Source organism: Accipiter gentilis, chromosome 23 (genome assembly GCF_929443795.1).
Source record: "Accipiter gentilis chromosome 23, bAccGen1.1, whole genome shotgun sequence".
Lineage (NCBI taxonomy): Eukaryota > Metazoa > Chordata > Aves > Accipitriformes > Accipitridae > Astur > Astur gentilis.
This window is the reverse complement of record NC_064902.1, coordinates 21,012,213-21,039,849: the sequence shown is the minus strand read 5'-3', so window position 1 is coordinate 21,039,849 and position 27,637 is coordinate 21,012,213. Positions and strand designations below refer to the sequence as shown.

The following is a 27,637-nucleotide window of genomic DNA, read 5'->3' as shown; positions in this document are numbered from 1 at the left end:
CATGTCATACTTCACCCTTCATGGCTAATAAACTACTGGATTTTGAGCCTACTCAAACTGAAATAAATACTTAATAATTCTGAATGCCTTTTACAGCAACAAGTTCTGAAATAGAAAAAATGGTATTGCTAAAAGGCATGTAACAAGCACAGTTGTCTTGTGATGTACTGAATTATACTAACACTGAATGAATATAGAAATGTACCTTGAATTTTAACTGTAAGTAACCTATGGCTGCAACACATAAATGTCAGATTTAGGAGGGATTGAGAATAACTGTTTAAATGTCTTCACTGTGTATTTTCTTACTTTAAATGTAAGAAGATTACTTTTTCAGGGCTCCGATTTGCTGTCAACCTGCCTACTTTGCTTCCTGATGTTTATTGTTGGTATAGCTACTTGCTAAGCAAAGTAGGTATCTTAATATCAAAGTGATGGAACTTGCAGAGCTACTCTTATTACACTGCATTGCTTCTGTCTTTATTTTTGTATCGATAATGTATTTACATAAGTGTTGCTAGTAGAATATGGTAGTGAGCGGTGACAGAGAGCACAGGCTGTGAATTGTGGGGAGTCTCATTTAATAACCAAGGAAATTCTCACTACTTACGAGAAGAGATGCAGTACCTGTTTTTTATTTTCCTGTTATTACCTCTCTCAGCCCTGTGCAGTGAAAGATCTTCTTTCTTTTTTATGAAACTGTATTTTTTCAGCCCATGGCTTTTTATTAAATTGTAGTTAACGATATACTTTTGAGGATTACATCACCCTACGCGGAGCAATTTGGCTTAGGCTGGAGATCAATCTGCACATAGAGCATCTGTCACTTAACGATTCTGCTTAGATACCAACAGAAAGATTTGAGGTCCCACTGTGTTTTGGGGGTTTTCTTCTTATGTACATGTCTCAATCTATTAACCTCTCTTCAGTAACACTGGAATTGTATTTGTTTTATAAATGCAGTAGCAGAACAACAGATAGGTATTTCTGGGCAGTTGTTTTTCTCCACTCCTGTAGCTTCTGTTGTTGAATGGTCTGATGCTGAATTTATTAATCTATGCAGTTGCTTGCTCAGGTGTAATCCCTTGTTCAGCCACATTTATTCATCCACTGAAGGATATGCACATTGGTACATCATGGCATATTAAAGGTTTACTGCTGCCTGCCACAGCTGTCATCTCTTTGACCCTTCAGTAAACTAACAGTCTTCCACATAATTTTGCTTTCATTCACATGTAATGCTATTACTGCAGAGGCAGACAGAATGCAATTCTCTAAAGATCTTGTCTCGTTCCCTTCTCTTCCAAGGAGGTTAATGTGCTCAAATGATCCCTGCGTTTTCTTTTTTTGCCGTCTTGCTGCAAGAAAAGCAAAGAAGAAAGTGCTCTGGATAATCTGTTTGCACTAGCTTTTGGGGAATGGAGCAAACTGGAAAGATGAACTAACCAGTTAGGTGGGAGCCCTCTTTAGAACTTTAATTTCACATGCCTTCATTTGTTTCCTTAGTAGTTTTAATTTTTAGCTCTTTACTAAGAGTTTATACAGATTTTCTTTTTCTAATGTCACTTACTATGGAAATAAACAAGTCAAAACCTCTTTCCTCAAAACCAGCCGAACCACGTTTAAATATTAATGATGTATGGGAATAACTTAAGACTGAAGTTTAATCAGTGTTTTGTCCATAGACATTTGTCATTTACAAGTGGTACCATTTCAAAAAAACAAACACACGCACCCCCCCCCCCCCCCCCAACTTCATATTAATGTTTGCATTATAATAGTACTTTGCAGGCAGTGTGGATAGCCTTGTGATCTTGCAGAGCTGATGGAGAGAATGAGAGCTTGTAGATGATGGGCTGAAACCAGTGTCTGGGGACGTTATTCCAAACTCAGCATGTAAGGCAGCAGCTGTAATGTCATTGAGTGCAGTTTCTCTTTATGAACTTCCCATCATTGTAAGGTCTAATGATTTGTATTTTCCTAGTGCTTTTATATTGATTACTTCTACTGTATGTACTGCTATTTTACCCAGTAATGAAGTTAAACAATCAAATGAGTCAGTGATTTATTGGGTTTCTTGGTTTAGAGACTGGTTCTACACTGACACAGCTTCTGATCTGCTCTCTGAACTCGTTTGCCATTTGCCAGTAGGCTTCCTCACTCGTTCCCCAAGTATCAGATAAGTGGGTTTGATTATTAATAATCTGATACTAACAGTTGTCTTGCATTTCCTTATCAATTGTTCATGCTCCTTTGCATTCAGCTATTTTTAAACTTCTGATTTCTTAATATGTGTATCTTTCTGGTTTTATTTCGTATTCTTTTCAGAAGAATTTTTTCGAATATTCAGCTGCTTTGGTTAACAAAATCTAGCATTTTTCTCCTCTCTTAATAACGTATGCTACTCTTATTTACCCTTTCATCTTAGTGTATAACTAACTCTCTTGTTCGTTTCCATTTAAAAGCAACTGTAGCCTCTCTTTAAGCTAGTTCTGTCTTATCTGTCCTGTATTTTTCTTTCTCCTAGCTTTTCTGATGGGGATTCAGTGGAATTACTATCTTGTTTCTTTCAGAAACCTTTTTTGCCTCATAAATCCTTCTTTACTGAAAAAATTTTCTAGAGATTCCAATTCTGAGCTTTGTGTCTAAACTGTGGGCCCTAAACATACTTCCAGACTCCAGTATTTACTGACTCCATGCAAGGGTAAAATCAATTTCTCACATCCCAGTGTTTGTGGGAAGATGATGTTGGTCTAGAGGCTGGAAAAGGGCTGCTATGCATTGTAGCTGTTTTCGGTTGAAAGCAGGACGCTTAGCCACACTGTGATACTTGTCTGCCACACACCCTGAATTGCATTGACTTCTCATTACATAAGGTGTCCAAGTAGACCAAGTTCTTCTCACAAATCATTGCTTTGTGTAATGAACTTAATTTATTCCAAGTCATGCTTGCAAGGGTCTCTTGTTCGTCCTCCACATGATGCAGTATCAGGTACCAATTCATTCTGAGCAAGACCAAATGTGATTTTTATCATCTATTTACCCCTGTTTAATTGTGTAACGATTATTGTTCCTGTTTTTATAAACCAAAACATGGGATTTGTTATCTGCATGGGGATTACGCTGCTTGTTTTTTAAATGTCTGTCTATTATATCTGGGTCAGAGCAATGATTAATATTGAAAGAGAGGTTTTGTAACCAGACTAAAGCTCTGGTACCTGTCCTGAAAAGGCTGTTCTGCTTTTATAGAGGATATGAGGGGCAGAAGTAGGTGTGTGGCAGAGCAAATGACATTTTGGCTTAATTGCAGCAGGTAGACTCTGTCTACAGTTCTGGTCAGGCTGACTAGTGTGCATTTGTGAGCTGGTAGGAACAGAGCAGTGGTTTGGTAGGGTAGCGGGTAGTGTTTACGTTACTTTAGATTTGAGAAAATAAGCTATGTCGTAGGTCACTCATGTCTTTCTAAGATGAAAGATTGGAAGGAACTTGTTAGATGAACTCTTTTGCTCTCCTGGATATTGCAATACAGTTTTACTCTGTAACCCTTGTATTAAACTGTTATCCAGTATGCAGTAACTTACTGCTTCTTCTGAACTGTCTGGAGTTTTAATTCTAACTTGACTTTATCTGGCTCCAGCCTTCGGGTTTGTCCTACCTAAGAAATGATACCAGGAGAAGCTCCTGTGAAAAGGTGATAGGCAGGCGAGTGGCAGCGTGCTGCTGAGAGCTGCTGCAAAGCCAGCGCCAGCCTGGCAGGTCGTGGTGGTGTTTACTCCTCTGGTATGCCTTCGCTCTGCTCTAAATGATTTCTTTATTGACTGCTGCGAGTCTGTTGATGGGAAGGTAGAAGTGTAAGAAAGTTGCTTACAGTGAAAACATATTTCAGTGAAGATAAGTAGAATTGCTGCAGTGTGTCTTGCTGTGCGTGTTGGAGCAGCTGCAAGTTGCAACTGCTCATCAAGTTTCCTTAAATGTCCTACCAGGAGCATGAAGTCAGTGCTCAGCAAGAGCTGCCATGTGCTCGATGCCTGCTGCAACTTGCTGTAGGTGTAAAATAATTTGGCACCTTCCGCATTCAGGCTCTTGAAAACTAATTAAATATACTCAGCAGCACTTGAGGAAAAGAGAGGTTTCCAGATAAGACAAACTAGCTGCTCTAATAGCAGAAAATTCTGGTGCAAATCATCAACTACCCATACTGAGCAGCTCCAAAATGAGGCCAGATGATCCTGAGATGGCCTTTAGGCTGTTCTGGTTGAATTGACTCTTAATCTTTGTCTTTGCTGTTTAAGAAACACCTCCATCAAATTCTGCTCCCTGAAGCTCCCCAGCTTCGCTGCAGCATCTCCTTCTCCCTGTACCTTAGATATAGACAAGAAAATCCCTTTCTAGGTCTTCCCCTACATATGAAGGCTTACCAAGAGCACGCCCAAACTCTTGATTGCTCCCTACGCTTGCTGTTTGTTGCTGTAAAGCTCACTTAATGGAGCCTGGCATTGCTGTTGAGTTGAGACAGTCTGTCGTTGAGTTCAGACCCTGGCAGCAAAAACTATGAAATCCCTCCGGATTAAAAGAAAGGGGAGGAGATAGAGGAATTTAATTGATTGTAATGAATATCATGACCATAATCAAGGGGTAAGAGATTGGCAGAATGAGTTTCATGAGGCTGGGGATAAAGGGATTTTAAGAAAAGTTGGGGAATGTGGTGAGCCTGAGTGTTGGTAGAAGTTGAGGTGGCTGGAACAGTTGGGGAAGCAAGGACTGAAGAGGAAGCCGTTAGGGAGAGGGGACAAGCATGAAAGTGCGTGAGGAATGGCAGAAACATGTAGGAACTACATCTCTAAAGCATCCCAGACCCCATGAGAGATCATGGCATTGGGACTAGGGCTTTCTGGAGCTGGAGGTTTGTCCGGGTGGCTGCTTTGTGGGACCTGTGTTCGTAACCTTCTTGGTGGCTTCTCTCCTGATAGCAAATGTCCCTCGGTGCCTTTTCCAGCTGCAGCGTGTCCCCAGCCAACAGGGGCCAACGCACATTCCCATCCCAAGCCCTTGGTGCTGAAATCTTACTGGTTTGGTTTTTTTGCTCAGCCAATATTTGTGTTCTTAGGCAACCTTAACTCTGGCACTTTCTAACTCCAAATAATTGAGTTTGCAACCTTAGTATGTTCTTTTAATTTTATTAGGGACTACAGTAATGTGTTTGCACAAGAATACGGAATTAGATTATGCAGTGTTTTTTAGCTTTTGAATAAATAATTTTTTTAAGAACTTGTGCTTGCACACAGGTTGGAGATACAGCTTCATGGGAAATTTTTTGTCATTTGGCTTTCATTTTCAGTATTCAAGAAGTGATTCTGCTGCTTGGACTGCACAATGTCCTGTCTCCTAGAAATCAAGTTATATTTTTCATTTTCGCATTTTTATGTGAACCTGGCAATTTTTTGTTGTTTTAAACATCCACTGTCAGCATCATAATGATGTGGGTTTTCTTTTCTTTTTTTTTTGTTTTGTTTTGTTTTTCTGTCTTATCTGCGGTAGAAAGACCAGGTTTGCTTGTCAGGTGCAAATGACATCATAGCAAGAAATGCATTTCACTGCATCCTTGTTCCCTGAAGCCTGTAAGAAAGTAGCTACAGACCATCTGCTTTAGCCACTTTTGTCTACTGTAAAGGAAATGAACAAAATATATTCTGGTTTGCTTTGATGTGCTCCTGAACATCCACCAAGTTACAAGTTTAGTGTTGCTGTATGGTGCTTGGATACGAGTAGATCATTTCTCTTATCTATCCTGTCCTCCTGAGCCTGTTCATGTAGTCTAATCCTAGCTAGTAACCTAAGAGATTTATAGTCATAAATGTTTGCAGCAATTTTCCAGAATCTGTTTTATGCTCTGGCAATGTCTTTGTACTCGGCCAGATACTGCTGCAGTTGTAGTGGAGCACCCAAGGAAGAGTGTATTACATCCCTGTTTCAGAAATATTAGATTTGGACATCACAGAAGCAATTAATGTCAGTAGCATATGCTATATTCAGGATACTAAGTCTGAGTTATTTTATTTGTCAAATGTGAAAATTCACGTACCTCTTTCTTAAAATTGTGATGTGAATAGTTAATACAGTAAAATAACTGTTCTTCTACATGAACCAGGCAAATCTGCTACCATGAAAATGTATTACTTTCATTTCTGCCTCTCTGTTTTTCATCTACCAGTAACTCTGATAATAAAATTAAAAGTTTTAATTTCTTCCGAATTCCTCTGTAAATATTATTCTTGATACAGTATTAATTTCTATGCTTGCACTCTATTCCCTCTATGGCTTACTTCAAGTAGGTTACTGAAATCACTTATGTAGAAATAGTCATCTTCTCTAAGTTCCCTTGTACTTGTTTTATTAAACTTAAGGGTTGATGTGTAATGTACCTCACAAACCCATCTGTTTTTAGATTGAGAAACAGTATACTGGAGAATTACTAAAAAAATAAAAATCCATTAGTGTTAGCTCTTCAGGATTCCCCAACATGTCAAGCTAAAAATACTGAAGAACAGCTGGAGCTAGAGATAAAACCCACCTGATTCCAGAAAAGAAAATGGCACAGGTGATTTTGGCAGGGTAGGTCATGGGTTAAGGTTTGCTTTCATCTTCTAGGCAGATTACTCTGGTATTGTAGCTCGTGGATGGGGAGAAGGCTTGTTTCATTGCACGTGCCTGCAGGCTGCAGAGCTGGTGGTGGAGGGACAGACATAAATTTCAGAGTTTTAATCACAGCAAGGAACGCAGTCTCAGGGTTGCAGAGCTTTGGAGAGCCTGATCCTCAGAGAGGTAGTCCTCAGGTTGTGAAAGCTCGAGGCTTGCTCTGGAGAACCGGAGACGCTCCATAAAGATGGTACACTTTCCTCCAGGGGCCGTGTTTTTAATTAGCTGTGTTGGAGTTAACGGCCCTGCTTATGTTTGCAGCTCTACATAAACTTGTGCGTTTCATATTATTTTGCTTAACCCAGGTAGGACACATAATTTGAGATGAGAACTATAAATATTTTGAAGGTCTGTGAATATTGGATTTTTATGCTGACTAACAAGTTAGTGTATTTTTACATGTGAAGCAGCAGCTGTGGCAAGACATCTGTTGATAAGACACTTAGTCATCTGCTATATCTGTTATTTGTCATCGTTACATCTGTTATAGTCCACATGGCCCTAATCAAAGCACTGGGGCTTTTTGCCAGGTGCTCCATACCAAGTGAGATGGGGAAGATGACAGATTTTGGTTACCCGTATCCTAGCAATACTTTCTGGTGACAACCCAACTATATTCTGTAATATTTGTGGGAGAATCTGTCCGTTTCTTTAAGGAAGGTGGCTGTTTTTAGAAAGATAAATGAGTGAAGTCAGTGACAGAAGAAAAATCCCATTGTCATCAGCATGTTCCCAGTGCTTCAAAAATGAACTGTTGCGTGATGGTTTTCATTGATTATTTATTTATTGAGGAAAGCCTTCTTGGAAACACTGCCACTTATTTAATAAATAAAAAAAAAACCTTCAGGTAATTAGACCTAGATCTGGCCAAGCATTCAGCCATCTGTTTAACTATTAAAACGTGAATAGCCTGTTGTTCTTCAATACTCAACCTGCTTTGTGGTGACGAGCATTTAGTGATGGAGGTGCTTTGTAGACTCTCAGGTTATTCTTAGGGTTTGTGTTAGGAAAGCGTTAGGGGGGGCAAAATCTGTGTTGCATTTGAGAACTCGGCTGTAGGATAATTTCCTTGAGCAAACATCCTTCCCTCCTGAGATATTTCTCAAATTGCTTGAATTGCTTTGTTCAGTCCTGTATTTGCCTTGAGTTGAGTGGTAATTCCCAGATAATATGAATTTATGGCAGGCATATTTTTGGAAATACCTATTGGAGAATTTTTCTTTCAAAACATGCATTTCCCTTTTAACACTATTTTTTCCAGTTCTTTCTGTGCATTTTTGTCAGTGTGAATTGTGTTTAAAAAATAAATAAATTTCCCTGCTCATCAGATGTTGACTCAACTTTTATGCGATTAATGTTCCTTTACTTTTTTTCTTTTCTTTCCTCTGCTGCCTCTGGTCTCTTTCTTCAGTTCCACACAGCCCACAAAAGCATCTCATCGCTCTCTGTCCTTCTTTCTCATTACTGCAGACTCTTTGGCTTTTTTCCATGCTGGTATCTCATGTTCACTGCACTCTGATACATCTGTGCCAATTTCTTTTTACCTTTTCTTCTTTGTGTTTATATAACACAGACTTTGTTGTATAATTTTTAAATTATTCTTGTTTAATTGGTCTAAGTGTATTTAATTCTTCCCTGTTTCATTTTTTTGCTGCACCCCAAGTGATTTAAGGGGAGGTGAAGAGTTTTAAAAGTTTTGTAAGTTCTTGGTGCTGTTGTTCACTGCCAGCTGGTTCCAGCAGCCTGTTAACCCCTGCACAACTCACTCATTAGATGTTCTGCTTTTCATGCAACGGAAACAACTTGCAAGGGTCTCTTCCCTCACTTTCTCACTCTTCTACATAGAAGTTTGCTGCATTTTATTAGCAATATTTCTATGGATGCAAGAAATGTACTCAGATGGGCTTTGCTGAGTGAGACTAATGTAATGTGAGCAGAGACAGGAGCAGTATTTCAAACTGAAAACTCAAAGTTGTCCAAGTTGTGCTTTGGGTGGCAAATAAAAGGTTGTTTCTGCTTTCCCTGTCCTTGGAGCCTTCAGGGCATGAAATGGCCAGGGCATTGGTGGCTGTAGGCAGTAGGGCTAGGTCTCAACCTGGAGGAGCAACGCTGCTGTTCCTGGCCTGGAGAAGTACACTCAGACAAAGAAACTGTGGAGGTGGTTCCCCAGTAGCCCGTGAATCTCTTCTGGAGTGACAAATCACCCCGATTCTTTGCATGCTTTGACTAATGTTCACTTTTGCACTGTTAATATTTTTCTCCTTTCTCTACCTCCAAAAAGAATTGATGATTACAGAGATAATTTTTGGTCCTATCCCTCCCTTCCACCCCAGCATGGTTCTCCCAGGCTTGATCCAAAGCCCAGGGAAGGCATCACAAAGTCTCACTTGTTCCATATGCAGCTCTGTTGTGCTTTTTTTCTAAGTGCTCTATGTCTGCAGGCAGTGTGTTGGCACTAACAGGCCCTGTATCCAGCTATTCTGTTGAGCAGATACAAGTACTTTTAATAAACTTAAAACTATGCCAAGTGTACACTCAGTTTCTGGCATCTGCCTAAAGAAGTATAAAATACGTGGTCATGGAAATGCCTTGGTGTAGCCAGTTTTGTGGTGGTGGGGAAGAAGGTTTGCTTATGCACGTAGGTGATTTAGGTGATGATGGTGAGGAATTTTTTTGTGTGGTTTTGTGTTTGGTTTTGTTTTTTAAAGAAACTAATTTGTGTTACTCTATTTTCTTCAGAAGTTGGCATTACCAACATAGGTATTACAACATGCTGAGGCTGTTATTTTTGCTTAAGAGCTGAGAGTCTGGTATTTCATTTCTTTTTAATAATGTTACTTTTACCAGGGCGAGCGGGTTATGAATTAGTACTTCATTATGTGCTGACATCAAACAAAGTTCCCACTTCAGAATTACCTATTCAAGAAAACAGTTAAGATTTGTTTGTCTCACTCATTTAGATACTTGAACATCCTACCAGTACAGAATTATACATAAAGTACATTTAACAAGTTCTGCTGCTTTGAATAATAATGAGTCTAATGAAGTAATGGAATAAATATTTTTGTGGCTCTTAAGGGACAATTATGTTTGTAGAGCATGAACCCTTGTTCTGTAGTTATCAAAACATGGTAGAATTGCTAATAAATGTGTGTTGAGAATAAGTATCAATTGATGTAATAAGATGCTTGGATGTCACTGGGCTTAGAGTGAATCCACTGAATCCTGCTCCTCTCCAGGGAGTGAATGTGTCCTGTGCATTACTTCTTAATTATTATTTTTTTAAGTTGGTATGATTTCTAGCAGCCTCTACTAATTTTAGGAAGATCCTCTATATGGATACGTGTGACTAGGGGTGAAACATCACTCAGGTTTCTTGGCACAGTGTGATACAACTCCCTGCTGCCACAAGCTAGGAGTAGTGTCAGGAGCAGCTTTGTCATCAAAAATTCTCTGGATTTTTCATAACATGGTGTTCTATGTCTTTTCAAAGCACAGATGCAATATTTGATCTGATCTTGCATGATCTGTTTGCTTACCTTCCTTGATTATACAAGATTACAGAAACCAGATACATTTTTAAAAGGTATTTGCAGTGAACTGCAATGAATGCAGTCAACTGGCATGTGTTCTGCAGATGAAGATAAAATTTTTTATTCTTTCTCACGTGTTGACATCAGGTGAGAACAAGGTCTGCTTTACCTTCTACAGATGCTTCAGGTAGCATATTCTGTCCTCCCCCCCCCCCCTCCCCGCTCATGAATTCACAAATCCGTGTCTTTTAATAACTGTGGGTATCACATGAAATTTTATATGCTTCTGTTCCAAATGCATAAAGAGTTACTCTGGGGCAGAGGCAGTGGAAATGATGCTCATGTTACTTTTACTCCATATTTTGAAATCTTTCTTAGTAATGTGCTTGAGACTGAAAACTTAGCTTATTAAATGGAGGGAGAGAACCTGATGGAATATGCAGTTTTCATATCCTTGCTGTTTGTATGTGCAAGAACACATTTCATTGTTCTCCTTTTCAGGCAGAATGAAAGACTTTTCAATAAAGCTGAATTACATTTTCTTGCTCCATTTTATTGCAATGGCGTGTGTATTTCAGCTGATGTAACTATGTATTTGGTACTAAAGCAATGAGGCAAATATAGGTATTAGCAGGGGAAGGGAGAAGAAAAGGCTGTTTCAGGAGTCAGAAAAGTCTCAGTTGCTAATTTTAAACTTTCTTCTATAAGACAAACTATAAACAGGCAATAAAAACATTTAATTTGCAAATTACACAGTTCTAGATTGGATTTAAGTTGGATTTTTTTTCCTCGTGTAGTCAGGTTTTTGTAACATTTGTACCAAAATATTTTCAGCATTATGATTAGAGACTTTGCCTGGTAGAGTTAAGTAATAAAGTTGCTCATTTCCTACTGGAATGGTAGCATTTGAGATGAAAGGAGATAAAAGCGGGGCATAATAAATGCAAGTAAGAAGTAAAAAGATGTAGAGAAGAGAAACTGATGAAAACATTTTATTTTGGTGACCAGTTTGAGAAAGTGTTAGAAGTTTTAAAAATCTGATGATGAATAAAACAGTCCATACATCAAGAGGTAAAACACAGAAGTATTTTATATACGTTGCTGCCCTTTTCTTTCAAACACTACAGTGTGATATTGTCATCCCATGGGGTGCTGAAAAGCGCATCCTGTTCTGACTCATCGCTTCTCAAAACCATCTTCTGTCCTGTTCTTATCTTCATTCTTTGTTTCCAGTAATATTTTATCTATTAAGACATTTCAGCAGGATAAGAGCCTCTGATTTTAGAGATACAAATTGATCTGTAAAAGTAAACAATCTTTTTCCATTATTTGCCTGCCTTTTACAGTATTTTATTTACCCTGTCAGTTTTCTGAGAACTTGATGTTCCTTCCCAATGATTTCATGTAATAGCAAGTTTTGTTAGAAGATACAGCACTACTCCCTAGTGTTACTGTGGTTAGGATACTGACTTTATAAAAAAAAAAACAAAAAACAAACAAAAAAACCAAACCAAAAAGCAACAACAAAAAAACCCCAAACTCTAAACAACAACAAAAAAACCCTGCTAATCTCTCTTGCTATTTTACTGAACATGACTGGCCTTGACCTTTAATACTCTCAATATGCTACAGAGATGCCTCAAAACCAGACCAGAAACTTGTATACAAGCAGTGAGTACTTTCCAAGGCCAGAGGTTTGGATTTAATTGTATAATGCTAATAGAGAACTCTGTTACTATTTTGCATGGCGATTTTTAATTATTTTCAAAGTGGTGCCAGACAATGTGTAAAGCAAGTATACAAGTGAATTAAGTGATGATAGTTCTGCAGCTGTGTGATTAGTCTGGTAGTTAAACTACTCTAGAAGGTAGGATGGAGAGCTTCCTGCTAATTAGTGAAAAAATTATTCTTTTATTGTAGTATGGCTCGTATTCTTAATTTTCTGATGGATTCTGAATTGCTTCTTGTTTCCCAAAAAACTATTCCCCTGTGACAGCAGTCTTCATCAGCAGTCAGTGATAATAACATCTGCAGTACGGTATTGCAACAGATGAAACCGCAGAGCTGCGGTGGGTCCCCACCGGGTACCTGTGGGATAACGAGGACGTACCTTTTGGAATGCCTTGGCATGTGCCACAGGCCACGTCCCTTCCTGAGGTGCTGCCGGCCCAATCCCGTCGTTCTCATACCATGTGTCAGACAGCACAAAGACAACCGAGTTTCTGAAGGTCTGTGTTTGCAATAAATGAATGCACATGCTTAGAAAGCAGTGATAAACCATTTCATTTTAATTACAGAAATTATAAGATTTATGACTTCCAGTGATTGTGATGTAAGAGGGCAAAATTTGGTCTAAACTAATTTTATATGTAAAATAGATTTTTTTTTTTTTTTCTTTCTTTTTGGGTAAACCTTAAAATCCAAATTGCATAGGTCTTTTCATTCTAATACAGAGTAGTGTGTGTCCTCTGGGTGCTGTCAGCTCTTGGTTCTTCCTTTCATGACTCAGGGGAATTGTGTTAGGGGCAGCTAATGAATCTATATTTTCATGGAGGGAAGAGAAAGATGCTCTAAAAGACTGAAATGAATTGCAGGGTACACTGTCCTGATCTCTCGGTGAAATCGGTTTGGCTGTGGTTTTATGTGACTTCTGCATGTCCAGTGGAAGGATCCAAACTTACTATGTGCATGAAGATATAGGCCCTGAGATGTACCTGCACAGAAATTCAGTTGGAAGGCTTAAAAAACAGCCCTTTTAAGAAACTCCTCTGAGCTTTATGTGCAGTAACAAAAAATAATACAACAATATCTTATTGCAGCATTAAATGTATTTTTTTTTAAATGAAGCATTGAAATTCCAATCACTCTTGTCCAGTGTTCTGATTGTAACAGCTGTTGCTTTTCAATAAAAAATATTATATTTTGGGAAATAGCTACTGTTGGTCAACTCACTACTCCTATTACACTTAGTTATAAAGGTAGTCTTATTTTAAAGACTGTGTTAGTATCCTTTACAAGGTTATAAACAAACAGGTTTTTTTAAATTGTCTTCTCTTGGGTTTTATTATGGAAAAATACATTGTTTATTCATGGAAAAAATATTTCTTAGCATAGTACCTCAATCTTAGTTTGTATTGAATGTTACATCTTAGCTTAATTTAAGGACATAATGAGGCCATACTTTCTTGGAGCTTGAGTCACCAGTTAGAGGGAAAGTTAATTTAGATTTAGGATAAAATACTGCTGCTCTGAAATTCTGCATTTATATATACTCGGTAGCATTTGTTTCTCCTCTTACACAGCTTAAAAAGATCACAGAAGATCTGAAGCCAGGCAGAGCAGAGTGCTGGGTCAATACACCGAGGTGCAAAGCACTTGCCTTTGCCAGAGCTTAGCGATTGTTACAAGGGATTCTGCTGCAGGGAGATGGTCGAGGGGTTTCTTTTCTGTTTGAAAAGATATATATCCGTTTTCTGAATAGCTGTGTTATTAGCGTTATTTTACGGTTGGTTGGAGGAGCTCAATAGGATCTTGATGCTATTTTCATCAGAGCCTTCATTTTGGAAGAAACAGTGGCTTAAAGACCTATTTTTAAGTTACGGTTACGACTCCTTTTTGGTTATCAAAATTAGGGTAGCATAAGCCTAGCATAAGAACAAAATTAGCCATAGGATCTGTTTAATTATGTTCTTGTAAATTAGTTCACTTCAGTCCTAATTCTGTCATCCTCCCTCATGTTGAACAGCCGTTTCTTTTGCAACTGATTCACTGAAATCACTGAACTTAGTTGCCTACTAAGAGATTTGATATCAGGGTTTGAGAACTTGAAACTCCTGTGTATTTAGTCTTTTCTGTTTCCTAATATCCAGCTCACTTTTCTTTCAACAACAGATCTTGAAAACTCCAGGACAAAAATGAGAAGCGCGGTGTCTGTTCGAGAGGGACAGGGAGTCGTGCTGCTCTGCGGACCACCCCCCCGGGCAGGAGGTAAGGGACCTTCCAGGCTTTGTGCTTCAACCGGAGCTGATTGACCGTAAAGTGGAATATCTCCCTGGAAATGCAGGAGAGAGAGCAAGAATGAAATGTGGGTTCTGAAGTAAATAGAGAGAAAAAACAAAACCAAAAGAGGGGGAGGGAAGTACTTATGAGGATTTACTTTTATTGTGAAATGCCTTTCTAGCTCCTAGTAATTTCTGTGCACTTAACGTGTCTGATTTTTATGATATTTCCAGTAATTAATTGAGTATCTTCTGGAGTTAAATTCTGCCCAATTTCACAATTGCCGAGCCTTGATGAATCTGGTTTTTCTCTATGGCTAGACAATTGCAAAGAGTATATTGTTGTCTTTAATTATGCTAGTATCTGCCTATTTTCTTGCAATCAAGACACTTGATAGTGTAATGTAACGATGCTGGCATAATTTACAACACTGCTGTCTCAAGGGTGGAGAGAAATCTGGATGTGTGGATTCTTGGTGGACCAAAAGTGGCAAGTACATTTTTATCATTCATTCTGCATCTTCAGTCTTTGACTAATTGCTATTGAGCCTCAAGTAATACTTGAAAGTAACTGGTTTTATTTGTTTTTAATTGATATGGAGTCTCATTATTGAAGGGCTGTGATGTTAAACATTAGATTTGATTGCAAAGACAAGGTAATATAAGCTAAAGATTGGATACAATAATATAGGTATTGCAGCTTCTTAAATTTGGCAGAGTCCAAGCAGACACAGCCATAAAATGGCAATTTTACAACTGTCTGAGCTTGCAGAATTTTTCTCTTTCTAAACTGATACATACTCTTAAATCATCTTTATAGCCTTACAACAGCTTTGTCTTCTCAGCTGCTGAGAAAATGGGTCATTCTCCCAGCTATCTATAAGAATTAGAATGATTAAATTTTGCTTCTATATGCAGTCCAGAGTCAGAATTACCCCAGCCATTTTTACTCTTATCCCTTGCATGGGTATACACCTAGAGGTGATTGCCAAACCAACTACAACTCTGCCTGACTTTTGCAATGTTTAAGTGTGAGGTGTTAAACAGGAGGTGATACAAAACATGCTCGTATTGCTAAGAATGGTGGTTTAAATCAACACTTTGAAGAGGTGAGAATTTCTTTTGCAGTCAGCAGATGGGATATGATTGACACACACCCCCACCACCACTAATTGTGTTATTAATGCAGAAGAAGAGAGCGGAGGGCTCCCTGAATTATCAAATGGAATTGAGAGTTGGTACCAGAATTATTTAAAATCCTTGGATTTGTTTGAGAGTTGGAGGATTAACTGTTAAAGTTTTCAGGAGACATGGAGTAAGGTGGAAAAAAATCCTTCCTCTTCTTTCTTGCTAAAATAAACCTATAGCACAGTGACATCAAGCATACGGTGCCTCTAGATCTGGCACAGTACGATGCGGGTTGGTAAGTCTTAGATAAAGGATCTATCTGTTAAGCAGGAATAGTTTTTTAGGAATAGCAAGGATGGTTTAGGAACAGCTGACCTGGCCTGCAGGCTCTGAGGGCTGTTCAGCCCTTTCCAGATCGGTGATCTGATTTTTTTTTTCTTTGATGTTGTATTTGTTGCACTGAGCTATCAAATAATTTCAGGCAATACTAATCCTTAAAACCTTCTCAAATACCTTGTTTTTTCCTCCCCTTTAGCCCCTGAAATACTGTTCTTTTGTGTTCTGTCATGTCGTGCAATTTCTAAGTTCTTGCTAGCTTAATTGCACTTATTTCTTGCATTCTCTGTAAGGAGTCTTCAAGAGGAGACTTGATTAAATTGTGATTATTCTTCTATATACAGCATTCCAGTTACAATAGAAGCCAATGTTCATCCCAAAAGAAATACCAGTTCATAGCATGGGAAAAGGAAATTGCTTCCCTTCTACAATTTGGCATATTTTTTTCCTTGCTTATCTTAGCCACAGATATTTACATAAGTAATACGAATATGCCCTTTCAATGGGGAGCAAATTATTCATGCAGTTAATGGTACTTTTGTCCTTTTGAAGTTTGTAGTTCCAGTTCCATCAGGGTATGGACATCTACTATTTAAACCAACAATGAAACTCAATTTAACTTCGTGCGTATAGGCTCGTATGCTGAGCTTGTATTTTAGCTTCGTTTCTGTGATGGCTGTTGGTGTACAGGGGGAGGAAGATGATGCTTAGTATTTCCAGTTGAGGGTGCACAGATCAGTTTCATATTTCTGTCATTAAACACAAACCGCTCTATTATCTTCCTCAGAGTTAGTGAATTTTCAGGTTTTGGCATTCCGTTTTTTTAAGCAGTCTTGCTTGATATTTACTGAATGGGAGATTCAATAAATGACTGGCTTTGTGTGTGAAGCCTCCCCCCCCAATATTTTATTAATTCAACTTGGTTTTATCTTAGATAATGTAAGTTGTATTGTAATTGAGCAGTGATTTTTTGGATAATTAAGATGGTCATCTGTCATCGTTCTGCATGACCATACTTCTGTATGTAATTTTAATTCTGTTACAGGGAACCTGTTAAAATACCCTGTGTTTTCCACAAATGAGTAAATCCTCTCACCCACAAACTCAAGAGAGAAAATGACATCTTCTGCTATCTTTTTCACTTGTTACAACCATTAAATTCTACTGAACTCTCTACAGCTATTTTAACTGTTAATGTTATGTCTTTGATGGTTTTAAAGGACTGTTGATATAACAAACATCTCAACATACAAAACTTAATATTGGACACACTTAACATGCAGCAGCTTAAAAAACATTCATGCAATGCTAATTTTTTTTCCATTCTGCCAAGAATGGAAAAGGCTAGACATACGGAGATCTAAAAATTATTTTTCTCTACTATTGATTTTGTTCCAAAATTGGTATCTAAGGAGTGACAAAGCCCTGAGTAAAGCAAATCCGCAAGTTCCTTTAGGGTTTTACCTACTGTTACTACTGTTTGTGTATCTTGATTATCATGTTTCTTGTCTTCTGCTTTTATTTCTGTTTGCTAGATGTTTGTGATTTATATTTGTTCAGTACAGTCTGTTCTACTAATCTGACATTGATTTTGGATTTATGAGGTATATTCTGCTCTTCGGAAGAGGAGGAAGCAATGAGGCGCAGTCCTTCTATGTTGTCTATGGTGATTTCAGGGCTGTTTTATACACAGAGAAAAAGAGGATTTTTTAATGGTAGAAGTAAAGACTTGTTTGATGGTTATTCAGACATTTCAAAGAATTCAGGCTTGCCTGGAAAAACTAGGCATTAGTTTTATAGTTTATTAGTGGATATACTCTCTGTTACGTTGTTACTACGTCGAATATGGCCATAACCCATGAGAACTTAAGTAAATGGCAAGAATGTTGTGGAGCCAACAAGCTGTTGCTTGGAAATTGCAAGGAAATTCTACTTGTCTTATCACATGAAGCTAATCTCGAACATACGTGTTCCTATTTCATGCAGTATGGCAAGGATATTTCTACATATATAAAGCAGCAAGAATATGTTCTCCCTCTTACTGTCATGCCCTGATAAATGGAAACTTAGTTGATAATTGAGACCGTATTTGAAGGATAGGGATCAATTTAGCTTACAGCATGTTATTTAAAAGTTGTGACGTGCTGATATGAAATGATACTAGATCATGGAAAAATAGATCCCAATTCATTGCTCACTGTTTGGTATGACAAATCATTCAGTGAATAATGTCATGTCTGTTGCAAAGTAGTATTTAGACTTGCAAATTTTTGCTCTTACCTCTTGTATTGCCATTTGGAGACCTGCAAGTTCCAGCAAGACTGTGCTTCATGAATAACATGGCATGGAAGGTATCTCCATATGCCAGAAATATTTTGATGCTTTGATTATTTCTTTTCCACAACTGTTGAATGTCAGCATGCTATTTTTCAAGGAACTGTAAATTGAATTAGTTTTACTTATTTGGCTTTGGAAACATTTCATACCCTTAAAGCAAAGCAAAAGCAGACTGATAGAACTTGAGAATATAGTTTCTTTTCTACTGCCCATCAGTGTGTCTTCAGGAGGTGCGAAGCATCCTCGTTTTGCACCTTTACTTTTTGCTTTTGTTTCAGGTTCTGGATGACGCTCATCTGGGCATGAGCAATAAATCATACTTGCAGTAGGCACATTATGATGTTTTTACACAAAAATGCATTCTAAGGAGAATAGTATGTTGAATATTGTAAAAGCAATTGCCTTAAAAATGGTTCCATAGTGTTCTCGAGCTGTTCTCAATCTGCCAAAGAGAAATGGTATTTTTATTTAAAAATACATTTTGCAATAGTCCTGCTGGTGTCATCATCATCATCTGCACAAATTTCAGCTGACGGTTTGAAATCAAATGGTACCTGAGAGACACTTATATTTGTCCATATGAGGGACAATAATACATGTTCACAGCTGGATTTTACAATGATTTCTATCTGTCAGAGCTTTATTTTCACCACCAGTAACAAACGAATGCTACATAGTACCCTCTCTCTTCTGCACTCTATCAAATGTAGTCTTTCTAAAGCACTTTTTCTTTTGATAAACCTGTGTTCCAGGCTGAAGTAAGCCAGACTAAAATTAGTGTATCCTTTTTTATATATTTGTGCAACATCTGCAGCTACTTTCTAGTACGTGTTTTTAAGCTAGCATGGAGGCGTACAACTGCCTGAAGAAGCTTTTAGCAAAAGATTCATTGTTCCAGTTTGGGAAAGGACAAACTGGACAAGCAGGGTATCACTCCAAATTCTTAGAGAACGTTTTGTTAACTCTGTGTTCCATTATGCACATCAATGACACTGAACATATGAATATATTTGTATTTCTGTTTTATTTCTTAGATATTTGGTCTTCTGTCCCTTTTGTAAGTTTTAGTTTGAGATGTATCTAGATCATGAAGAATAGTTTCACAGCCAGGTCATCAGTAGAGCATAAAGCCTGAAAACATCTGTGATCTAGTAATATTAGCTCTTGTAAGTTTTGCACTACATCTTGAATACCCACTGCAAAATGACTATGGGAATATTGCAGCTTTTTATAATTTCATTTTTAAAGAAAGACTCTAGCCTTCAATCATTCATATATATATATATAATTATTTTTTTAAGCAGCACTCCCAAGTATACAAATCGGAAAACAAAACAGCATCTTTAAAACTCAGTATTTTAAAGGTAGATTATTCTTTTCATTAGTGGGGTGAGAGAGAGCATGTCAGAACCTATAGTCTACAGTGCAGGGTATAGGTTCACTTATAGCCCAAGGAGGAGTTTTGCATAAGATTGGATCATCTCCTGCTGGCTGCAGTACATTTGGCTTCCACTATATATTCATTAAGAGTTGCGTACGTATAAGCAGTAGCATATATAATGTGGGCTGTTGTGGGAGAGAGCAAGAGTAGAGCAGACTTTTGTGGGAATAATACTGCATAAGTTTCATTGGCAAAATGTACATGGATGCTCTAGAAGACCTTGAAAAACGAGGGGATGTGCACTTTATTGCTGATACCTGCTCTCATTAGCCCTCTTTCCTGAACCTGAATAAACTGAAAGAGGCAGCAATATGGGATAAGAGTCTTCTAATGGGAAAGTATGTATCTTGGTGGTGGGGTATTTGTTGGAAGATGGGGGGGATGGAAATAAAGAGGGAGAGGTAGATTAGGAAGAACCAAATTGCAAGAAAAAAAGTTCAGTTGGAGCCTGTTCACTTAGCTAGTCCCAGGTATCTCAGGTATGCCTTGGGGAAAAAGAGGAGAAATTTAGAGAAAATAACTGGGTTTGGCCCTCTACCAAGATTATTTTTATCCCTAAATTGTTACCGTGGGGTTTTTCTCCTCTAGCTCTTTGTTATCTTCTCTATTAAAATATTTGAGTTGTTCTTTGGAAACAGGATAATTGATTAGGAAGAGGCAGGAGGGAGATGGCTGTAGCCCCAGAACACAGTCATAGCTGATCATTATACTCTTAACAAGAGTCCTGAAAGTAATTTTTGGTTTTTTTCACAGGGGTTTACCAAGTACCTTCTCCTAAATGGGTGCAAGACTACCAAATGAAATTTGTCACTAATTACTACTTCCACCTATAAACATTAGTACGTTCCTTTGAAAATTTACTCTTGGGTATTTCCATTAGTTTCCCTTAGTTTATCGCCCTAATACTTAACATTCAGAAGAAATCAGATGTGGTTTAGTTAAGCAATAAACTAAACTATCATCTTTTTATCCTCAAAATTATTATAGGCAGGAAGCAATTTAAAATACTTTCAACTATTGAAAAAGCACAACAGAGTTGTTAGAAATGCTCTGAGCAATTAAATGTAAAGTTCTAGGGAGGTGATTAAAAGAACAATTTGTCATTTGAAATAGATATGGCTAATGGGTATGTATTTAAATATTGGTTCCTAAAGCAGTTTCTTACTTTTCTGCATACTTCTAGAGTACGAACAATTTGATCAGACCTTGTACACTTTGAATGACACAGCTAGTCTGAAACAATTAGTTCAGAAATGTGATAAAGAGAAACTAATCCGTCATCCCGCACAGCTGCAGGGGAAGTGAAATTGGGTTTTTATTCAGCATTGGAGCCCAAATGTAGAAAAGCATTTTGTTAGACTTTCCCATTAGCGTCTGGATTTCCTTTGGAGCACCAAGGAACATTTAACCTGCCAGTTAAGGAGCACTTTTATATTACAAGGTCATGTTCAGTTTGAAATTTAACACTAGCTAATGGTCAAATCCCACGTGTGACAAGAGGAGGGGGGAAGAAAAGACAGACGTCAGGCAAGGCCATATTGCTGAGCTGCTTTTCCAGTGGATATGCTGTTTTGAAATGTGCTTACTGTGAGGGTTTGGGGTTGGTTTGGTTTTTCTTTTTGGTGGTATTAATAAAGAAGTAATGCTGCCAGTCTTGAACATCTGTGTTTCCCAAGGATGAGCTTAGAAGTGTTTACATTTTAATTACAGTGGCATGCTTTGCTTTTGACACTGCTTTGAAAGACTTAGAAAAACTCTACAAATTGTTGAGTATAGAGAAAGAGAGACGTTAGTGGACTATTTTACATCAGTAGAGCTTGTCACCTGTGGCAGCTGTGCAAAGGTAACCAGTTAGTTTGTGTGATTACTACTTGACCACTCTATGGTTGTGGTTTAGGTGGGGGGCAGTAGAGAAAAATACAATTCATGCTGCAACTATGTTTAACAATTTGCATCTCTTTTAACATCACGCTAGTTCATTTCAAAATCAGAAAATGACTGGACTCTTACCATATTCCATTTAAAATTGAAAATTAGGTGTTAGCCTGAAGAAGGAACCTTGCAATTTCAGCTAAAACGTTTCAATATTCTCATTAAATGTGTAGATTGAAATTGCAAGATATTACATAGGTCTCTCGCGCTGCTCTTGCTGTTTTGGGTTATTCCATACACAAGTTGCATGCCTAATTACCTGCACAGCATGCTGAAAATTGATCTTTTCTATTTTATCTACAAAATAATTCACCTTTTATTCCAAAAAGATTAATGGTATACATTAGTTTCAAATCAAGGTGTTTCCATTATATTCTGGAATAAAATTAGTTTCTCAGGATACGTTCTTCACTTTTTGTAGCTGGACTCAGATTCCCATCATGCAATTCACATTTCTGTGTTCAGCCAAAAGAAGAAAGTTACCTTAAAGAGTTCAAGGGGAGTTTCAGAAGTGTTCATAAACATCTCCAAACTTTTTCCCCCAAGTTGGGAAAATGTTACAACTATTTTAACTGGATACTCATTGTCTCACCTTACTCCTGATAGCAACAAAAAGTAAACCATCAACCTACAGTTTATAGATAGACTGTACTCTGAAGTGTGACTGCAGCTTTTATAAACAGGTAAAGACTTCTGCATTATTAGTGGTATAACTACGTGCATGCAAACAATTCAGGATGTGCCTGGGAAATACACAGTCTGAGTTTTGTTTTGGTTTTCTTTTTCCCAGCTGAATATACTTAGGACAGTTTTTCAGTTTCTGGGCATTTAATGTGCTCAAGAATATACTGTAAAGCCCTAAAATTATGTACAATTTAATTCCAATAAAATTCTGAAGAATTTTTTCATTGTCAAAAAGATACCATTTTTTACATTGGCACCTAAAGAGATTATAGTACCCAGTTTAGGTATAAATTAGGGGATCCCATGTTGGAGTACATAAACAACTTGTCTTATGCCTACAGTGCATAAGATTTTTATTTGTAAAACAACTTTCAGTGTTTGCCAAAAAAATGAGAAAGATGTGATTTATTTTATGGCAGAGATAAAGTATTACCTCTAGTTTTTTTGGTTTGTTTGTTTGTTTTTTCTTTGCTAAAGGCCAGGCTGCAAAGCATAGCCTTGCAGTTGGTCGTGCTGGTTTGCCAAAGGAAGGACAGACTACTCGAGGTGGTGAACTAAGTGGAATAAAGTAGCTAGAGTTTGCCCAAGTAAGGAAAGAAAAGTAGTTAATGAGAAGTTTGAAAGTAGTGTATGTAAGATAAAATGCATTATATCCCTGCAGGCACTCACATCCGCAAGTACAGTGACCTAAACTCATAGCAGTGTAATCCTCTAAGGATTAGGCTGCAGTGAACTAAGGACAGCTTACGTCTAGGTTAAGAGCATCCTCTGGGAGTTTAATGCACTTTTACCTCATGCAGATGAATTTCCTACTTTTAAATAACTTGTTTGCACTTTTCTAGGGGTTCCTGTGCAGACAGACATAGAGAGCTTGTCCTCGGCCATGTTGACAAATTGACATTTCTGTGTGCGACTGCCCCACAATGCCATCCCTGATTGCCTCACGTCTGTGCTGTGAGAGCTTACTCCTTCCTGAGTGATGTTCATCCACAAAGAAAGAGACTTTTCTCCACTTTGTGTCGTTTCATCACACTTTGAGCTGAAACTGGGCCAAATGACAAACTAATTGGTTTCTTCCTTAATTATGGAATCTGTCATTATCCTCTCAAAATCAGTCTTACTTTTCCATTACTTCTACTTGTAACTCTAAGGTAGATAATTCAAAATAGCTGGTTGTTAACAAATTTCCATGTCTTTAATTGCAGTTTCTGTCATTGCTAAATTTTGTCTGATTACTTTCTTGCACAGGCTTCTTTTAAAAGCCAAATACCATCCTGCGGGTTAGGCAGAGTGCCAGTTGAAGACCAAAAATACCAGGATATTTCAGTTTCCTTTTATATCTCTATTACAGGATATTTTAAAATCTGAATTGGAAAACTGCATGAAATAGTACAGATTTGGATATCAATAATTGACATGAAACTTCTTTTCTTTGAAAAACAAAATGTAAAACCTCTAACTTCTGTTCAGTCAGCTTGATGCACTCAAAAATCACATATTTTCATTTCTTTTAAGAATTATTTATGTAAACATCTGCTTCACTAATTGAAATCCAATCAGTTTTGAACATAAGTTTAAATCTATTTCAGAACAATACTGTTCACATCATTTACTTTCGGCTATTTTAGAAATCCCACTCGAGTGTGAATTGTGGGGAATTAATAGTGGATACATATTAAGCAGGTATAGAGGAGTGATGGTCCAGAACAAAGGGAGCAAGAGACGACCTTCAGAATTTGTGCATTTATTGGGTGAAATAAACTTTATGAATTGTCCTTCTCCTTTTGGTCAAAAGTCTATATGCCTCCCCCCTGCCCTGCCACGTTTGCTTTGCCAGCTTCCTGAATTCATGTATACTTTTGGATTTCCACGACTACTGTTGTCTCCTAAATTCTGTTTACAAGAAATAAAAATTGCCCTGGCTCTATTCAGTGGTCTCCTACTGATGTGTTGCAGCTTCTCTTAGAGGAAATGTGTCATATAATTAAAAGGAATCTTTTCAAAAGCAGCTCAAGGCCTAACTTTGAATTCAGTTAAAAAGTACTAAATGTGCAGGGCTTATGCCCTTATGTTCCTTTAGCAACATTAATTTTTTTCTTACACAGCAAGGGAAGATACTTTTTTTTTTTTTTTTGAGGCTCATAGGTTGCAGGAAATTACTATGGTAGACCTCAAAGGCCATGCTCATTTAATTGTTGAATTTTGTACAAATTTAAGTTTAAAAATGACAGGCAGTTTTATAAGCAATTTTTAATTGAACACTTAGGTGCACAAAGTGCCTGGAACAGTATGAGCATGCTGAGTGTGTTGTGGCTTGTAGACTGCACAGTAAATAATAATCAAATAATGCAAAATAAAGAGAAGCAGCCAACCAAGATGTAGTAAACAAATAAAAATTGAGTAATAACTGTAATTTCCAATACCTTATCCATGTATAGTTGCCAAATAAGGAGAAAATGCATTGGAAAGCAAAGGCTTAGATCTCTGAGGAAGCCCAGGAGAGACATATTACTTCCATTTGTAACAGAAAATCAACTGAAAACTTGTAATTGACAGAAAGGGAGTGAGTTTATGTCCCTTGAGGTGCCCTAGGATCAGCAACAGGCAAATGGTGTAAACATAATAAATCACAGAACAAGTTGTTTAATATGAATTTTTTTGGAAAATAAGAATACAATTTTGTGAAGTACAATAAATATAAAATGAGATATTGGCTGTGGGGCACTGGTAAAGAAACACCCTGCTCCTTTTTTTAAGAGAGTCGATGAAAATATATGTTGAATAGGAAATTAGGTTTCCAGGAGTACTTATTCATAGGTTGTTGAAGGATCCAATTAAACTGGAATACACTTTGCGTGGCTTTCATAATCATAATGACTGATTTCAATGAGTTTACTCTTGACTTAACCCAATATAATAGGAACAAAATCAAGCTGCTTATTTTCCTGCTGTGTATCCAGATATGTCCATCCCCTTTGAATGTTTTGAATAATGTCTTTTTTTCCTATTATTTTATTCTGGGAAAAAAAAATAAAAATTTTGAGCCAAGGAAAACAAGTAGCTCAATAAATACCAGAACCAATAAAGCCTGGCTTCCCACACTTTCGTGTCTTTTGGATGTCTGAGTTTGATATAGAGCTGAAAATGTAAATTATTTTTTTTTCCCCCCTTACGGTTCCTGAATTGATACCTAATTTGGTTTACAGCCTCTCCCTCAGCCTTGTGAACACTCTCTTCATCCAGCTGCTCTGTAGAAATGGAATTATGCTTTATTTTCTGGTCTTTCCTATTTAGCAAGACCATAAAATCTTAGCTCTCAAAGAGGTAGTAGTCCCCTTCAACCTCTTCAGTTGTACTCTTTGGTTTTTTCTTTTTTTAAAGTATTTTTTATTTTATTTTTTCTATTTGAAGTGGCTGGTAGATACTGAATAGTGCCAGACCACAGGCACGATGGTGCACAGCTGCAACCACCCTGCTGCGCAGTGCTTACTCAACAAGTCCTCTCCATTCAACAGCAAACCGTTGTCCCCTACATCTTGGTATTTGTGTTGTAAGATGGGAGAATAGCTGTACAGAATATTTTGTTGTTGTTGTTGACTGTATAAATATTCTTTGGCTTGTCTCTGAGACTCTTGTGGCACATCTCAAAAGTCTTACTGAAGTCAGTCTAGATCGTAGGGTCTTACTTCTCATGGCACTAACGACCCTATCTTTTCTTGGCAAATGCTCGTTGGCCTTCCTTATAATAAACTAATAACACTTCTTGTGTTACATAGGAAGGAACTTTCAGTGAAAGCCACTGTTTCACCTGAGGATGAACAAGTATTTCCAAAATGACAAAAGTATAACTCTTGAGAAAAGTACTGAGACTGTTAATTGTTCATACACACTGCTCCTGCAAAATTATGTTAATGGAAGGAGTTTATAAACGCAATTATGATAAGCCATTTCATTTGAAGCCCATTTTGCATTAGCCAGTCCCTAAATATTTTAATAATTTATTGAAATGTTTTTTCATCTGCACAATCTTACCTTACATTTAATTGTCCTGTTGCTTAGCGCTTTCCTGGGTGCATATTCATACTCAGCTGTAAGGGTTAAGAAAACGCCTGCTCTCCACTTCATGACTGCATCCAAATTTATGCACTTTCAAATTAAACCTGTGCAAAAAAGGATCATCTCCATTTTTTAGGGGCAGTGCGAATGCTACAAGATATTTTACATGAAGGAAGGTCAATCAACCTATAATCGCCTCTAATTAGCACTTGCAGAAGCTGTAATCTTTTTATAAACTTTCAGCTGAGCGGCACTTGGGTGAAAAATTATTTCTTGCCTGGAAAACCATTAAAAATTAATTTCCTTTGATTCTCTGGGATATAAATGAGACAAGCACATGTCCTCGCACAGGAAGGGGCTTTTGCCAATTAAAATTGGACACGCAGAGCTCAGAGTGGTGTTCGGAAAAAAACAAATTCTAATGCAGTTTTTGCCAAATCTCATAGTTTATCTTCTGAAGTGTGGTTTTCCTTTCAAATGACCGTAATGAATGGTTGTGAGAGCTGCTTTGCCATATCATACAGAGATTTTTTTAGTGGCGTTTTTACAGATTTTTGTATGAAAAAAGTAGTTTTGCTGCATGGTGAGCCCTACTGCGAATTTATGCTTCTTTTGACATTCCTTTCACTTGTATGCTCCTGTGCTCTTTCTATCTGCTAAGTATCTAGCTGAGTTAAGTATCTACTGAATGAATAATGTTTCTGTTTTAGCAATGTTTGGTCTCATTTTTGCTGTCTGCTCCTATTTCTATGCATACGAAGTCTTGGGGGGAAAAAAAAGGAGATTAAAAAAAATTTTCTTGTGTAAAACACTTTGAATTCTTTTCACATTTTTCTTCTGCTGGAGGAGATATGGCATGAGTAAAAAAATGTTTTTGTTAGTTTCTGGTACTTTTTAAAATTTAGTTTTTCTCAGTCATTGGCTCTCTGGTCCTTTCTGTTACATAATACAGTATTGTATATAATACGTTACAAAATACAGTAATAAAATAAACTGATTTTCAAAGAACAAAACGTGAAAAACACTGCCAAACATCTTTACTTCTTTTTTTATTACCAACTAGAATTATCATTTGCTTGGATCTTCAATGAATATCCGTCATTTGTACAAGAGGACAGTCGGCGATTTGTGTCTCAAGAGACCGGTCACCTCTACATAGCCAAAGTTGAGCCGTCAGATGTAGGAAATTACACCTGTGTTGTAACCAGCACTGTGACCAACAGCCAAGTTCTTGGGTCACCAACTCCTCTAGTACTGCGGACGGACGGTACGACTACCCTTCTACGCCATGAATAAATAACGCGTCTAGTCGTCAGTGAATGTTTTTTGTCTCATACAATGTAACCTTTTATGCATTCTCAGAATATTGATTGCTTTGTAAGAAGATAAACTATTTTGTGTTACATATTCCTCTTCCTCTCCTAAGTCTGACGGTGATTTCACTGGTAGGTCGCTATGCTTCTCTTTATAAATGGAGCGTGTGAGAAATAAACTTC

At 37.6% G+C, this 27,637-nt stretch overlaps 1 protein-coding gene across 3 annotated transcripts in view; it reads left to right on the top strand.

Annotated features, from left to right (window-relative positions):
- The window catches only part of LOC126049840 (contactin-3-like), a 115,355-nt gene that overhangs the window by 45,326 nt on the left and 42,392 nt on the right, over positions 1-27,637 (top strand). For all 3 annotated transcript variants that reach the window (XM_049826893.1, XM_049826892.1, XM_049826891.1), the window contains exons 3-4: positions 14,121-14,216; positions 27,205-27,408. In XM_049826893.1, the coding sequence (XP_049682850.1) occupies positions 14,121-14,216; positions 27,205-27,408 (300 nt within the window). The remainder of the gene's footprint in view (positions 1-14,120; positions 14,217-27,204; positions 27,409-27,637) is intronic.